This window comes from Poecilia reticulata, linkage group LG4 (genome assembly GCF_000633615.1).
Source record: "Poecilia reticulata strain Guanapo linkage group LG4, Guppy_female_1.0+MT, whole genome shotgun sequence".
NCBI classification, from domain to species: Eukaryota; Metazoa; Chordata; class Actinopteri; order Cyprinodontiformes; family Poeciliidae; genus Poecilia; species Poecilia reticulata.
In genome coordinates this window covers 12,501,390-12,517,629 of record NC_024334.1, presented here as the reverse complement: position 1 = coordinate 12,517,629, position 16,240 = coordinate 12,501,390, and the positions used below count along the sequence as shown (strand labels likewise).

Genomic DNA, 16,240 nt, shown 5'->3' with positions numbered 1-16,240 from the left:
CACACACACACACACACACACACACACACACACACACACACACACACACACACACACACGGCGTCTGGAGCAGATCAATTGTTTTCCTGTGGTGGTGGGTCTCAGCTGAGGCACCTTAAGAGAACAGAGCACAGCGCATGGTGCCGTCTCCCTTTTCTCTGGTTCTTTACCTTAAGGAGATCTATCTCTTTGATGCAATCTTGCCGAGCTTTGGCATCCATCAACTCGAATATCTATCAAGAGATCAAAAGGGGAGAGAGGACAGAAGGGTGTTTTGACGTATTCAAAAAATGTAAGATTGAGAGATGCAGATAAACTGGTTAAAATATATAAATAAGTAAAAAATAAAAACAGAACATGGTTGCTGTTATCTGGAGGGCGGCACTGGAGCGACTACAGGTGTTTCACATCTGAGTAACATGGGCATATCCCTGTGTCAGGGGTTTGTGTGCATGTATGCTCCATCAGAGCAACATGGCGTCTTAGCGCTTGTATGAGTGTACAAGAAAACTACAAGGCCATGCACGAATATAACTGCAGATTCACGTTCTACTGAATTTCTTACAAATAACTTAAGCCAGTCTACATAGAGATGGCAGTTGCACCTAATTCAGGTAGAAAAGACCAACAAGGTTCATTAAAATGTATATTTTAGGTCAGCGACGGGTCAATTTTGTGACTTCCAGTCATAAGCAAGGCAAATTACCTTTGTAATAGAGGAAAACATTGAATATGTTTTTGTCCCTCTTTGAATGATGCAAAGCTCTCCAGATTTCTTATCTATCTACAACAACTTTTTTTTTTTTTTTTTTTTTAGAAAAAACAACTTCTGTAAACTGTCACAGCAGTTAAAACCTCCTCAGAGCTGTCAGCACAAGACTATGCATTCACTGAATCTTGGCAAGTTAGAGTTTCACATATTTCACTACTATTGCCAATATGAAGCCCTTCCTGTGTGGAGAAACAATTGCAGCAGGTGGATTTGTTATTTTCTGCAACTCCAGAGTGTCTCATAAGGTGTTGACAGAGCAAATGAATAGTGACCTTTAAACAAAGTGAACTTTGGCTAAATATATTCTCTCTCCAACTGATGCTGAAAATCATATTTATTGCAGCTTACCTGGATTTTCTTTAAGGCCACCGACGTGTTGTCCAACAGGTACCTCGCTCGGTACACCTCGCTGAACTGACCGCGTCCGATCTTCTTCTCAATCTGGAAGTTGGCCAATGAGTTATGGCCCATATCTGGCTGCAGCGGTTTCTATAACACAGGAAATAACTCTCAGCTTTTAAGTGCACATGCAGATTCATGTATTGCCATTACATGAACTTTCCAACCAATATGTACAGCAAATCATCGTAAATATCGTGCAAAGAACCACGTGTTGCTCTTAAAAGTGCAGCTATGCTCGCATTTCTGGAAGAAGAAAAGATGAGGGCTGCGGGGTGAGGGTGAAACTGTGGTGAAACCTGGTTTCTCTGGGCTGTTTGATGAAGACGTTTACACTGGAACATGCAAACCTTTAACTGCAGCTTAATATTTAATCAGGTAATGCACAAATCAAGTGCAAAAGCAGCTTCACACTCCAACTCTAACTTTGAACAGGCAGCAGAATTGGCAGACATGGTTTTATTCCCACATTCACATGATCCGAGTTCTTGGGTGAATTATGTGAAGGTTTATTTCCAGGCCTTCGGTACAACCACCTGGTCGTCTATTCAGGGTACATATCACCAGATGCCATCGCTGCCATAATAGAACAGCTTTTACTTGTTACAGGCTGAATTAAACTCTAATATTTCTCTGTTATCATTTCTGTATTCAGGACTTTGCAGTCGCTCACTGGACCAGACACTGGAGTCACACCTCAAGTTTCACAAATGTGGGTTTGTTGTCAACAATCACGTGTTTCAAAGACACGTGAAAAATAATCATTTATTTATTAACCATTCAGTTGCAGGATGAGCTGATATGAAAATCTGAACTGGTATCCAATATCCAATATTAATATTGCTGTTATGGTTGATGGCATATACATTTACTGATATTATATTTAAATAAATAATGATTATACTGTAAATACTACTTCTGTGCTTTAGGTGAACACCCCTCAATCCTGCGCTGCATTGCCATTACTATCAAACAACCAAACAAATACCATAAGGTCAAGCCCCTGCCAAAGGACACACAACTGGGCAACAAGATGGAAATAAACATCAGTTGTTAATATCAGCACAGCTTTTCCTCATGGAGAAACATTGGCCGATATTAAAATTAATACCGATATATGATGCATCTCTAATTCAAAGAGTAGGTTTTCATTTCTGAGGATTTCTATTCCACTAATTACATCCCCAACAGTCTCACACCAAACAACTCTTCATCTTGCTCTAACAACATGAGCTGTTGTTTAGAAAGACACTCACCTATCCCAATTAAAAAAAACACTCGGAAATAAACTAGAATAAGCCCTGAGATGAAATGTGTGAAAACCGCACTGAGTACACAGTGTGACCTTTCCAGCCTTTTGGTTAACTCGTAAAAAGGCGTCGGCGGGAGCAAACACAAGGTGACAGATATCAGAATGCCACATGTCACCACTTCTTCTGCCAGCGTGGCCGTGGGAGCAGCTCAGGGGCAACAGACTGGGGAGACGGGGAACCAGGTCAAAATTTAACCCAAACAAACAAGACGAGAGTCGTTACAATCATTTTCTGGTGTTTAGGATTATGACAAATTTACCGTGAATTCAGATTAGGGATGCAACAATATAAACATTTAAATACATATAGACCAATGGCATCAGACATAATGGTAACAACATGAACAGAAAAAGGAAAAAAAAAAAACAGTCACCTAAAAGTTACAAATGTTCAGAACATACAATTTAAATATATTTCAAACCACTCGACCCAGAAAATGCCTTAATTTGTGTTTGAAAACAGACAACTTGTAAAAACAATTCTTAAAAAATTTGAATTCAACAACAGAAATTTATAAAAGCAACATTTAACATGGGCAACAATTAAGCAGAGTAATTAATGTTCCGCATAAAGGAAAAACTTAAAATGAAAGCTTCGAATGTAATAAAATTTGTCATAAAAATGCTGGATGAGAGAGAAAATGCCTCTCCAAACAGGATATCTTGTAAAGTGCTGGCAGACCGTCTGGGGAGGGGCGGGGTGAGGGTGATCGTTTCAGCATTTTACTGTTTTTTCTTAAGTTGACAGCCAAATCAGGAGGCGTGAACCAATCAGATGCCGTGTCCAATTAACACCGCCGAGGTGTGTGCCTTTTCCGGCATGACACCACCATCATGCCACGCTGTGTAAGAGTCACTGACAGCCGCCATCAGACGCCGCTTCACAAGCCTCTGCTGAACTCAACATTACGTCTACAAAACAATTTATCACCTTTACTCAACAAAAAAAAACTCAGAAAGTTTCAATTCAAATGCACAAGAGATGGAAAACAAATCCGTATAGATTTCATAATATTCACAAAAAGCAGTGCTACTTGACAGGAAGTTTAAATAGTATAAAAAGGCCTTTAATCAGGACAGATGTCCAGATTTATAGGTTCAAAGAATGGATGGAGAAGGCAAGAACAGGAAAGAGAGGACAAGAGGGCATTGCTTTCATTCGCTGCGTGGTAGCTTGACAAATGTTAGCATGAGCCTCTAAAGCGCTGTGACAACCGCCTGCTGAGAGCACAGTCTCGCTAATGTGTCTTGGCATGCCAGCTTCGTAATCACACATTTACATATGCAATGACCTACATTTGCATGTCAGATCGCACACTGTCCAGCCTGATTAACAGTGGGCACCTCCCCGCGTGGAGTCGCCCTGGGTGGCAGCAGAGGCCATGCGAGGGCGGAAGAGAGGGCTGGAGGGAGGGCGGCTTTTCTGGCAGCCAAGGGGCCGAGCTGCCAGGCAGGATTATGTCAGCCAGCGGCCCCGACATTAGACACTTCATTAGAGCTAATCTGTTTAGCAGTGGGCAGTGTATGTAAACTTCACAGGCCATTTGCGGCACCTCTTCGCCCCCTGGCCTGGCCTTCAAAGGGCAGCCAGGCCGGGCCTGAGTGACGGGCCGTCTCATCTGTCGCACACGAACGTCGCACAATCAGAAGCTTCGAGCTGAAAGACAAGGCCACAGCGCACACACACTCACACACGCGCACTCACGCGTTTACAGACATACAAAAAGGGAAACACAGTAATGACCCTGACTGAGGCAGGGGTCAGAGTCTGGATGAATCAGTTGCAGAGGGTTACACAGAGCGTTCTTTTTAAGGATTTCAGTCTGTGTGTTTGACGTGTTGGTGGAGATAAAGGATAAAGGATGAATGGTCACATACAGGTCTAATAATACCCACCAAGCACAAATAAGGGTTTTTGAAGGCAACAATCAAAGTTTGCAAGCTGTTTTTGTGGTACAATTTGCTCAAAAAAGTCATGCATGTGGAACTTAGTCATGTGAAACCAAACACATGAACTGGATATGAGAGTTTACAGTAAGAGTCATGTTTGAGGGTAAAGTGTGCTTGTAGCCATGAGCACAAGCATAGCTTTCGTAAAAAGTATGTTTTTTACATGTTTGTGAAAACCATCACCTTGTCTTGGACGTTTCACAGATAATTTGTGGAAAAATAAATACATTAAAATTGAACTCCTTTGCCTTCTCTCAATGTTAGCTGCAGAAATGCATCGCTCAGTCAGAAACAACCAATCAGAGCCAGAATGAGGTTCTTGGTGCTGTCGATCATGCTTGTGTACGCATCACTCATTTTCTCCCCCTTGCTCTCTGCTAAACTGCAGCATCTACCTGACAGTAGAGCTTGCCATGATAAACAACTTTCCAGTAACACCAAGTTTCTCAGCCATTAGTACATTGAGCAGTTCATGCACGAGTGTGATTGACAGTGTTAAGACCTTCCTCCTGGCTAAATAATAATTTTTAAAAAGCAAGTTTCTACTTATAAACTTACATGTTATAGCTTAACACACGATAAGCTACAGCATTTTGAAAGCAGGAACACCAAACCACACTTTTGAGGAGAATTAACAAAATGTATGGATAAAGTTTAACTTAAAGTCTAAAAATTCAACAGTAAAGAATTACTGACATTTTGTTAACAATTCACTCCTTAAAAATGGATGAGGGGCAACCAGAGATGGAAACAAACAAAAACTCAAAACTTGAACTGCTCTTTCCTGGGACTCGAGTCACATGACCGAGCCTTATCTCACGTATTCATGTGTGAAGATAAAGCAGCAGAAAGCCGCAGACCACAGCCATGCCAGGGATGTGCAATGAGCCTGTGAAAAGGTGCAGGGAAGCTTGCCAAATTTACTTTAAAAAGTTGTGCATGTTAGTGGTGGTTTCATAAAAAAAAAAAAACGACCACAGAGACGCCTCAGGAACTGAACACTGAATTAAACACCACTTCAAAAACACTTAGTATGTCTGTTATTAAGACTTAATCTTGAATAAGCGGTTGAAAACAGGGTAGATTTGAAGTTAAGGGCTTCTTTCATCAAGCAGGTGCAACCAAATGCATGAATCACTACAGGAAAACCCAAAGAAGAGGAAAAGAAGAGTATTCAACAGAGGAGCTGTTCGTCTTCCTCCTCTGTTCACCAATCAGGACTTATCAGCTGCACTGATGTCAAGAATATTGGTAAAGTGCTCCTCATGTTTGTGGTGATGCTCTACATATTTTTAGTGAAGGGGAAAACAACATGGCCTATTACAATTAGGCAGTTTGTAGATCTTGCTGTTATTTTAGCTCTTTAAACATTCTGTTACATTAAGTGTCAAACTTAAATTCAGTATTTTGCAAAAGTAGAAACCAGAACTGCAGCGAGTCGTCTTGGATCTTCTTGACTACAAAATTTATTAACACGGTAATTTAAAGATTAATCTCTTTATTTTCCTAAAAGGTTAAACTTAAGCTCCGACAGTTTTTCTCCACAGTGCAGTAGGTGTGTGTATCTGTATCTCTGGCTATCTCTGTCTGCACTAATATTACAAAACAAACATGGCGGACAGAACGTCTGCTCCCTAATTATACGGGTTATAGCAGTTTTGGAAATATGGACGTACTTCAAGTTAAGAGACGATAAAAGGAGGTCTGGATGCTCTGCATGTCTTGTTATGAACCGCAGCAGCAGATCACGCTTTGATTGACTGTGTGTTCATGCAAATATTGAAATTAATTTTACAAGATCCCCTCAATAATATTTAATGCAGATACGTATTTAAATAAATACAAATAAATTCACTACGAAAGCAGTAACACCTTTAACATTTAATGTAAAAGTTAGTCTTCAACTGAAATGTATAACAAAAAGATTACTGTTGTAGGTCAAGTGACATTACTGTATTATGTTTTTATGGTATAAAGAACTTAAAGCACTTTTGAAATATGATATACAAATAAATCTGACATTGTATGTGATTGAACTGAGATCTACTTTCATTTCTAGTTCATTTGCATCACATCTTATATTCTGAACATTTTCATTTCAGAATGGATAAAAAAATGTAATTTATTTCATTCTGTCATGCTGGAGGTGAGATTTAATCCATGAAATTCATATTTCGAAAAGCATAATTTTGCTCATTCTCTATCAATAGGATACAAAAAAACCTATTTTGCAAAGACATAAGTAACAGTATATTTGGAGGAAAAAAGTATTGTTTATAATGAAAGTCAATCTAAAATTTGTCCTTAACTTAATCAAAAATAATAATCCTGATACAAACCAGTGCTGTCCAGCCAAGAGGGTGGAGTGACTTTATGAAACTTAGACTGAAGGAGAAAAATGTTGTTTTTTGAAGTTGGTGCTTAGGGCAGATCAGGACCCCAGATGTGTAGAACTACAATTTCTCTAAAACTTTTTGTTAAATCTCTGGTTTGTACCTTGAGATGTACTCAGTCTGCTCACATTGTTCTGTTTTGAGAAGGGAACAAACAGTCATGGATGACGATTTAGTGGCAGATCGGGCTAGGCATTGTGGGTAACGTCTGTGAGGGACAGAGTACACAAAACCGCCATGGGTAAGTCGGAGGCAGAGGAACTGAAGGAGACGGGGGACAACACAGCGAGAGAGAGAGAGAGAGACGGAGAGGGAGCAGACAGACAGCTCATTGTTGAAGTGTGATACGAGCTGCCCAATAATGACACCATTGCCAAACACAACTGACAAGACGCATGGAGAGTGGAAGAGGGGATGCTCAAGAGTGAAATATGGTGAGGGTGGTGGGGAACAAGCACCAGAGGGGAGAGGGTGTGATGTGACAGCCCAGCAGTGCCAGTAGCTGCCACACCAAGTCCAGCAGCAGCAGAGAGGCGCCGCCTTACATGGGCAGACGGAAAAGCAGTCGGATCTACGGCCACAGCAAAGTTTGTTTCTGGGCTTTTTTACTCACAATATAGATGTAACACTATAGATAAAAGGAAAAAAGATTTTACATATTGTAAAAAGATTTTTACAATATGTTTGGGAAAACTAAAAATCATTTATTTACCTTTTTATGGGTTGTAATCTATTTTTTAAAGAATCTGTGTGTGTGGAATTCATTAATCTGCACGTCTCGATCTGAGGTTGTCCTAACACCTAACAGTGCTATTTTGCATTTCTGACATAGAATAAGAAATGTTTCATAAATCTCAAACCTTGCTTTAACGAATCTCTCTGCTTGGTTGACCACTCAAGTAGTATTTATTACTTTGAACTACTACCACTGCAGAAGGGGCACGCAAAAAACGCTAAAGTTGCTTTTTAGTTTGGTGCAGGCAGAAAACTACAAAGCAGATATAAACTTTAACCTCATCGACAGCTAGCTTATGGCATCACTTGTGCAGGCTGTTGTTGAGAAACATGCTGGGGGTGGGTCTAAACCTGAGGAGATGGAGGTGATTTTGTCGACCATGAAGTCATGTGATGCGCTTTTGAATCACACACTCATTCATCGTGTGTATACTAACCACTTTGTGTGTAATTCACAGTGTTCAGCTGCATTATGACCTGGTACATTATTTTCAATGGTCTCACCTTTATTTTATTTTTTTACATTACTGGATCAACTGACCATGTGGGAATGAAKACTTAGTCCTTTCAGTGATGCCCTTAAGAGTTTTAAGAATAATTTCAGTTTGATAAAGGACATTATATACTATATCTCGTGCCACAACGTCTTTTCTAATGATTATGTCAAAAAAAATAACAGCAATCCTAAATATACCCATGAGAAGACATTTCCAGGGTGGTTAGAGAATTATTATAATACATTAAAGCTTGAATATCCTTTCATGTATTAAAAAAAAAACAGCTCCTAACCCTGGTTTACATTTAAATCAAATAAAGGAGTTAAAATGTGTTTCTTAGAAACATAAATAAATGTTTAATCTTTGCTTACCACATATTACAATTTTTTTTTTTAAACTCCCACATCCTAACTATGCAGCACCAGTTTATTTTACTTGGAAGTCAAATATTTTGCTCACTTGTTGTTTTTTTATGTCATTACTAACTCTATGAATTGTTGGAGAAGTTTACTATGTCAAAACAGGGACAGTTCATATTTACCATTTTATTAATTAATAGTTCATAATCAACCAATATTTCTGTTGATCTTACTTTTTGCAAAGGCAAAAAGTAAAATCAAGATTTTCATATCAGGTTTGGTTAGAGGATCAGATTTTCATTCTTGGGACTGTAAAGCTGAAACAAAAAGAAATGTCCTACAGGTTATTTTATAGAGGAAGCAAATTTGAATTTAATAGAAAAGGTGTGGCATCACTAGATGTGTTTCAGCCTACTATATGTTTAAACCTCCATCTGATTTTCACTCAGCATACATGCTTGTGGACGATGCATTTACAAACTACAAAACAAATATTTCAAAATTGACAATGCATTCATCTTCACAGAACGTACCATCCAGCAAACTAGTTTGGATTGAATGCAAGTGACAAAGAGGGGGAGCAAAGAGGAAGAGATGTGTACAGCAACTGGCAGCGAGGGAGGGGACGGCTCCCACCCTCACCAGTCACCAGCCCCCTTGAGCGGGCACCATGCAATATTCATCCTCAGCCAGTCAGCCACTGAGCCAGGCAGCGAAACCAGCAGGAATCACCCCAAAGGTGCTTCTCATTCTTCTCCCCTCCAATAGGCTTCCACAACCACAGCGCCTTGTCTCGGCGCTTCCTTCCAGTCAGATCTGCGTCTGTCAAACTGTGCAGTGACGGCTGAAATCTGATCTGAGGGGGCCTTCTCAGAAACCCTCCCACTCACTCAAGAGCAAATGCACCATTAAAAATGCACATCTTAGCGGCTCATCCCGTTTAACTAATGCATATGCATCATACCTCCGGGACCAAGAGAAATTATATTGCAAGCGATATGGAGTATCCTTCATCACATATACAATTCAGATTTCTTCAGGAGGAGGCTGGCGGGATTTTTTTTTCCTTCCCTCTTTTTTTTTTTCCCTGGCTGCCAAGAAAACTGAACCTTAGGAAAGTGAGAAACAGATACAGGACTTGTTGAAAGGCACCCATCTGGATGCTGCTTAGACAATCATCTACATAATCTAACTTTTTCCTCTCTCTCCCCCCCCTCGCCATCTCCCATTAAATGTGAAATCGGTTCAAACATGCTCTGTGTGAGTGAGAAAAAAAACATGATGCAACAGAGAAAGTTCACTGTGCATCTCCAACCCAGAGCATAAAAACAAGTCAGCCTAGAATTAACACTGATGTAAACTGCTAGAAATAGATTGAAAACCAGGGAGAGAAATCATTAAGCCAGAACAATAAACCATAATCAACTGCTGGGAGATCAGTAAGAAAAAAGAAATCCCCTGTTTTTGTGTTTGCGTAGGGGGAGTGTTGCCAAAGTCAAATTAATTATTAGAGCTTTTATCTGCAGTTCTTCTGTGTGCAGCCCAATTATCCTTAATTTTGCAATTAGAAATCTTAAAATAAATGAACCCCTTTGGCAATTCGAGTGTTAATGTTGCCATGCCCTTGCATACGCAGGAAAAACAACAACCAGTACTGGCCTATTTTTAGTGAGCTGCTGTGTTTTCCCAAAAAGAGCCCACGTTTACTCTGGGGCATATGGATGAACCTCTTTGTTTAAAGTCTATTCAATACTTATGGAGGCAAAAACATCCTCCTGTAAAGAAATCAATGTGCCTGATGTTCGAGGGCGGTATTAAAACCCAACAATGACCACATCTGCACAGAGCGAGCTTGAGTTGTATCGAACAGAAAGAGGCACGCAGGAAGGCCAGACTCTGCCAACCTCCTGAGCTCTGATCAATACCAACAACTCAACATTCATCCGCCGCCGTCTGTCTCACAAGCAGGCTACAGTGGTGCGTGGCAAGATGAGACTGAAGGGTGCATCTTCACTGATCCGCAGGGGAAAAAAACGGCTTATTTCGCGTTTAAAAACTCTACAAATGGAGGGAAAAGCATCTCGGTGTAAAATGAGAAACGATAAACTGTGCAAAATAATTCTGATTCATTACAAGTGGAGAAAGATTAAAATTAGAGACGCACCAATCAATTGTTTTTCCCCTCAACAAAACCAATATCTGCATCACTTATAGGTTTGACCTGTAAAGGACAAACAAATGCTTTCTTCTTTGACTGAGGGAGAAGCTATGAAACTAATTGATTTTTTTTACATTTTTATTAACAATGATGTAGCCTGAAAATGTCAGGAGTTTGTAGTTTTGCCACATGTACCGACGATCACATGACAAAGGGAAAAGTTTAGATTTCAAATTAATCAAAATATAATCAGCTCAATCAAACCTTGGACTAATTTGAGGCATCTCTGTTGCATGAGACAGAAAACTTACAAGTTAACCTAATGCACTGATTCGGACCAAAGTAAACAAACTGCAGGTGTGAAAAACACCTAAAATAGACGACCGTAATCTCCTATGGAAACGCCACTTTAAAAAGCTGAACTGTCCCTTTAAGAACCCAGGTTCTTAAAGTCTGTATTTATTTTCCAAAACTGATATTTTATTAAATATGTATTACCATTATTATTCTTGTAGTTGCAGTCACCTAAACGGCTTTTAACTAGCAACAGAAATATGTCGTTTTCTTCCAGCTTAGACCTTTAAGCATCTATTCTGTTGTTTTCTGTAAACTCATGATCCTGTTGAACCCCAGAACTTGTTTAATAATTTAAAACCCTGAATGTAATCCCAGGTCTCATAGAAAGAGCGCAGTGGCTCTAACTTTGGCCTAGATTTCTGAGCCACAAACAATCATATCTAACCACAAAAAATGTAGAAAATGTATGGCTTTACATGAAACGTAACAAACTTTTAACAATATGCGTATAAGCTGAAAATCTTTTCCGCTTTATAGTAGTGTGAATCATGTATGGCAACAATCCAGGCCAACAAACGAGCCAGCGGTGGATTAAAAATGATCTGAGAACTTTGCGTTTTCCTCATCTCACTTTACAACTATGCAGCTTGGCTTGTGTTGGTGTGAGTCTGTGTGAAGTGTTACCTGAGGTTGAAATACTGGTACGCCTGCTTGCTGTCCTTGTGGGTGCATATCCATATCCATGGTGTTAGGAGCTTGATCCTGTACACCTCTGGAAGAAAACAAAAACAAAAAAAAGTTCCTTTAAAAACGCCACAAAACTCCTACAGCAATTCCAGTCAATCTCCACTGACGATCACAGGCAGGCCAGTTAGTGATTCCTGCCATGGGATTCGGTTTCAGAGGAACTGGAGCCCACGTCACTGCCGTTGATTTGACACTCTTTGTCCCGACTCTCCTCAAGTTGCAACATGGACAAGCTACAGCAGCCAGCAAAAGCAACCTGAAGGGAGCATCGTAACGCTTCACCGCTTTCAGCCTGCTTTGAAGATATCTTCCTTGGAAATTATTTGTTTCATCAGTAACTGGTTTAAGCACATTCTGCAATTGTTGTTTGTTTTTGTTTTTTGTTCTGAGGAAATGTAGGTCACAGAGTTAAGAGCATATAGGTGAATGTCATTGTTCCGTTTAAGTGCATGTTTAGGTATGTGACCAATAAGGAAGCTAGCTGCTTAAGAAAAGTGTTCATCTTGAAATTACACTTTAAATAAATGGCAGGTTAAAAAAAAAAAAAAAAAAAAACAGCATGTTAACATCCTAGGATAGTCAATGCAATAAATGCAATGATTACACAGAATAAAATTAACACAGATGAAAAACACAGGAGGCAGCTCTTACTCGTCACCTGGAAATAAACACCTGTGAGGTGTTGTGTCTATTGGTTTTCAATAGAAGCAATTAGAACCAGGAAACACACACACACTCAAAACACACAGAGGAATAGAAACGGAAACATCACAGTTTATGTTATGCTGCACTCTTACCACCTTGCTGATAATTAACCTGACTGATCAAATCTCTCTTCAGTCCTTTGCAATATGAATATTGCACACAGTGATATTGTGACGACAATACATTTGCAATGCATTGTGCAGCTCTATGATATTGATCATTTTTTTTGAAAATTCATATAATCTGATGTAGTTCTAAATTTCACACAGTACATTTTCTCTTAGTTTTAGTAATTCAGTGTAAATACAGAGAATACGTGTCTGTCCACAATCATATCAACTGACATCAGTTTAAGATGTTTGCTGATCTAATTAATGTAGATTTTTTTTAAAAACACAGACACACACCATGTTATTTTACAACTCAACTGACCTTCAAGCCTTTTGTTGTAATTTTTCTAAGCTTTGTGTTTCGACAGACTGAGTCTGGCATCATTACTCTTTTCTCAAACCTCTCTCTGTTTCTGGCTGAGTGACAAAATAAGCAGTGTGAGTTCTGCATCTCACGTTAATGAGATCAATTACAGCTGCTGTGTTCTGAGGACCCTCCATTTACAGTCAACAAATGGGGAAAAAAAAAAATCAGGAACTGATTTACAAGTGAATCTGACCCAAAACAGCAGATTCTGCTTAAAATGCAGCTACTGTCGAAATTCCTAAAATTCTGTTTTTCTTATGCCAAAAAGTAATAAAACCCAATGAGACATACATAAACTATACTTTCTAAAACATTGGTGTCAAGAGTGTAAAGTGAGTTCAGTGGTATTTCAGTAACAAATGATAAAGGTTTTATCGTCAACTACTCATACAAAAGGATCAGCTGTGGCCTTAAAACTTTGTTAAACGTTTGGTGTGCAGAAGAAATACAAACTCAGTCTGTTATAATATGTGATAAGTATGATCCGTTTCCTTTTTATTTATCAAGTCAAGACTTTTTAACAGGATTAACAAAAACTTAAAAGACTGACAACTATAAACTCGTATCCATTTCTTCAGTGCATCTTTTCTTTAATAAAAAAAAATGGACGAGGTTTCCGTTACACTGGGAATTGCACTTTTATTTTTATCTAAGCAAATTCAGGTTGAGGAAGTGAGCAGAGGGAGGGAAAATGCATTTCTTTCCATGCCACTAGTGACTGTAGACCAACTATTTTCTCACTTTACATAACCTAGTGTAAGATTCAAGCTACGTTTCCTCACATTAGTCCCAAATTCAAATTAGGAAGCAAATGGCAGAGGACAAAAATAAGGAAACAGAATGAGGCAAAAACTGAGACTACATATTTATCTCCTTCTAGATATATTTTAATTCATCCACCTTTGAGATGCAAATTGCATTTCACTGACTCTTAGGACATGGTTTTGCTTAAACATTTTTCTCAAATCGTGTCTATTTTTTTTTTTTTTCCATTCTTCCTCATATCCCAACAAACAAAATGTTTCAAGCACTCCATAAAAGATAATCGCCGCTTTTAAAAGGTTTCTCTCACGACTACAGTTGTAGACAAGTTGTAACAAGCGCCGCATCAAGGTTTACCAAGGTGTTTTTACGGTTACAAAACCACAAAAGCAGCAAATTGATTGGAATTTATGGAGTAAGGCAGCAGTAATCTGACTGGGATAGTGCAGCAACTGGTGGGGGAGGGGGAGAGCACAAACATGCCTATTTTAAAATATTTCAGATCAAGAAACACAAACAATCATGGTGTAGAAACTAAAGACGCATGACCCATCATCTTACTAAAGCAATTACAAATTTTAAACTAAAACCAACTAAAACACACTCCAGGCTCTTTCCCAGCACAGACAGACTAAATAAGAAACAAATACCAGCTTGTTGGTTAATAAGGAACCAACTAATGTTTTAAATATAAACTAGTGCAGTTTTTGAATTTTCACAAGGAAGTGACACTAAAAGAAGCAGTGAACATTTTTTAAGACCATTTATCTTTCCTCATTTTCCACAAACATCATGCAGAAAATTTTTTCCCCCCATAGGATTTTATTTATTCTAAAACGTGTGCACCAAGACAAATGATGGTTATTAAAAAATAAATAAATAATAGAATTAATCAAAAATTATAAGTTCTTCTTCTTTTGAACAGTCGTGTTACATTTGCGTCTGTAAACAAGTTTTATTTAGCTGGACTGAGGGTAAAAATGGCTCTTTGGATTGTAAAGATTGCAGATTCACTTCTCATCCTTATTCAGTCCAATGTAGCAACTGCACTGGACATCGCTTGAATGTAATATTTGGTAGGAAATTATATTTCAGGTGCAGTTCATTCACATGCTGCATGCTAGCAGAATATCTGGCCAGTTGACTTTTACTGCCCCTAATGCCAAAATGTGATGTATATTTCATTAGCTGAGAAACTAAATCTCATTGAAAGTGTTGAGAATGTTGCAATGATGGAAAAAGAAAAAGGAGGAAGAAAGTGTGYGTTAGTTATAATCAATATTGTCCCAATTACCAATATCATAATAATAAAATATGCAGGTCAGACATTAAATGCTGTAAAAAGATTTAGAAGTATGTACGAAACAGGGCTGGAACGATTAATCGCATTGAGGAATCAATTATTGAAATAATCATTGACTATTTGAGTAATCGTTAACTGGAGTATGCAGACTCAAAAGAATGTCATTTTGCTGGAAGAAAAACTTTTTCAGAGCAGTAATTAACACAAAAATGAACAGAATGTGTATATATACATATTCTGCATTTAATATGAAAACACCATTGTCTGCAAATAGGTTTAACATGAAAGTCCTCAAATGTTTCACCTGGTTTAAATTCACTGAAGGAATGCTGTGTTATTGCATGTTAGGCAATGAAATGTTTATTTTCTTATTAAAAAAAGGAATTGAATTATTTAATTTCATATTTTTATGTATTTAAATTAAAAAAGGCTTAAGTGGTTAAATGAAAAATCTGTAAAATGTGCAATTTCTTTTATCCGATTAATCGATCAATCATTAGAATAATTACTGCAGCCCTGGCTATTTCACTGTGTGCAAAGTTTCTATTATTTCTACAAAAAGATTTTTCATATTGAGTGATGGAAAAAAATTAAATACGAGAACAAACACAAAAAAAAAAGAGCAGGCCACAGCAGGGATGATGAAGGACAGAGTGCAACAGATGCACAACTGAGGAAAAAATGCTGGAAGAAGGAAAAGGGTTCGCTGGAAACCCTGATGAGTTTGTGGTCCTGAGAGAGAACGCGCAGAGCTGTGCACCACAGAAGTTGGCACTGGCTTTAGCTCCATTTTAATCCCCATTTCCTGCCTCCTGCATTATTCATTTAAAACAGGAGAACAGGAAAAAACACAAAACGAGGGTGATGATGATGATTAAAAAAGGTGGATTGAGGCTAACTGGGAGAGAGTGGGGAAGTAGCAGGGTCCTGGCATCGCAACGCTCTAAAGAGAACAGTGCTAAATCAGCTCGCAATCTGGGAGACAATATGAAGATAAACCAACTAGTCTGGCTTTGAGGAAGAGAAAGAGTGAAGGGCAAGTACGGGGGTGAACAAGAGAGAGGAAAAATGCAATGTGACACTATCTGGCCCGGGTGTAGGATGGGAAAGAATCAAAGCCACCTTTGAGGAGCCAGAAGACGACAGTGAAAGTGCTGGAAGAGTGGTGTCCATGATTACAAGAAATGGAGAAACCTTTGAGTCTGCGCTCATGAAAGCCTACCCCAGGCCTCCTCTCAAACCCCTGCCTGACGAACGCTGATGATACACAAAGAGAAAAAGAGACGAAGAGAGAGGAAGAAAGCCTCTAATGATGGAGGGGTCCGGATACTACAGAAGCGGCACACTTTTCAATTCATTTTAATCACTATTCAA

At 38.8% G+C, this 16,240-nt stretch overlaps 1 protein-coding gene across 1 annotated transcript in view; it reads right to left on the bottom strand.

Annotated features, from left to right (window-relative positions):
* Nucleotides 1-16,240, bottom strand: part of nek7 (NIMA-related kinase 7) — a 79,938-nt gene that overhangs the window by 44,911 nt on the left and 18,787 nt on the right. Inside the window, exons 2-4 of the mRNA XM_008406560.2 lie at nt 11,557-11,644; nt 1,121-1,261; nt 171-233 (exon numbers count right to left, since the gene is read on the bottom strand). Of these exons, the coding sequence (XP_008404782.1) occupies nt 171-233; nt 1,121-1,261; nt 11,557-11,616 (264 nt within the window). The 5' untranslated portion in view covers nt 11,617-11,644. The remainder of the gene's footprint in view (nt 1-170; nt 234-1,120; nt 1,262-11,556; nt 11,645-16,240) is intronic.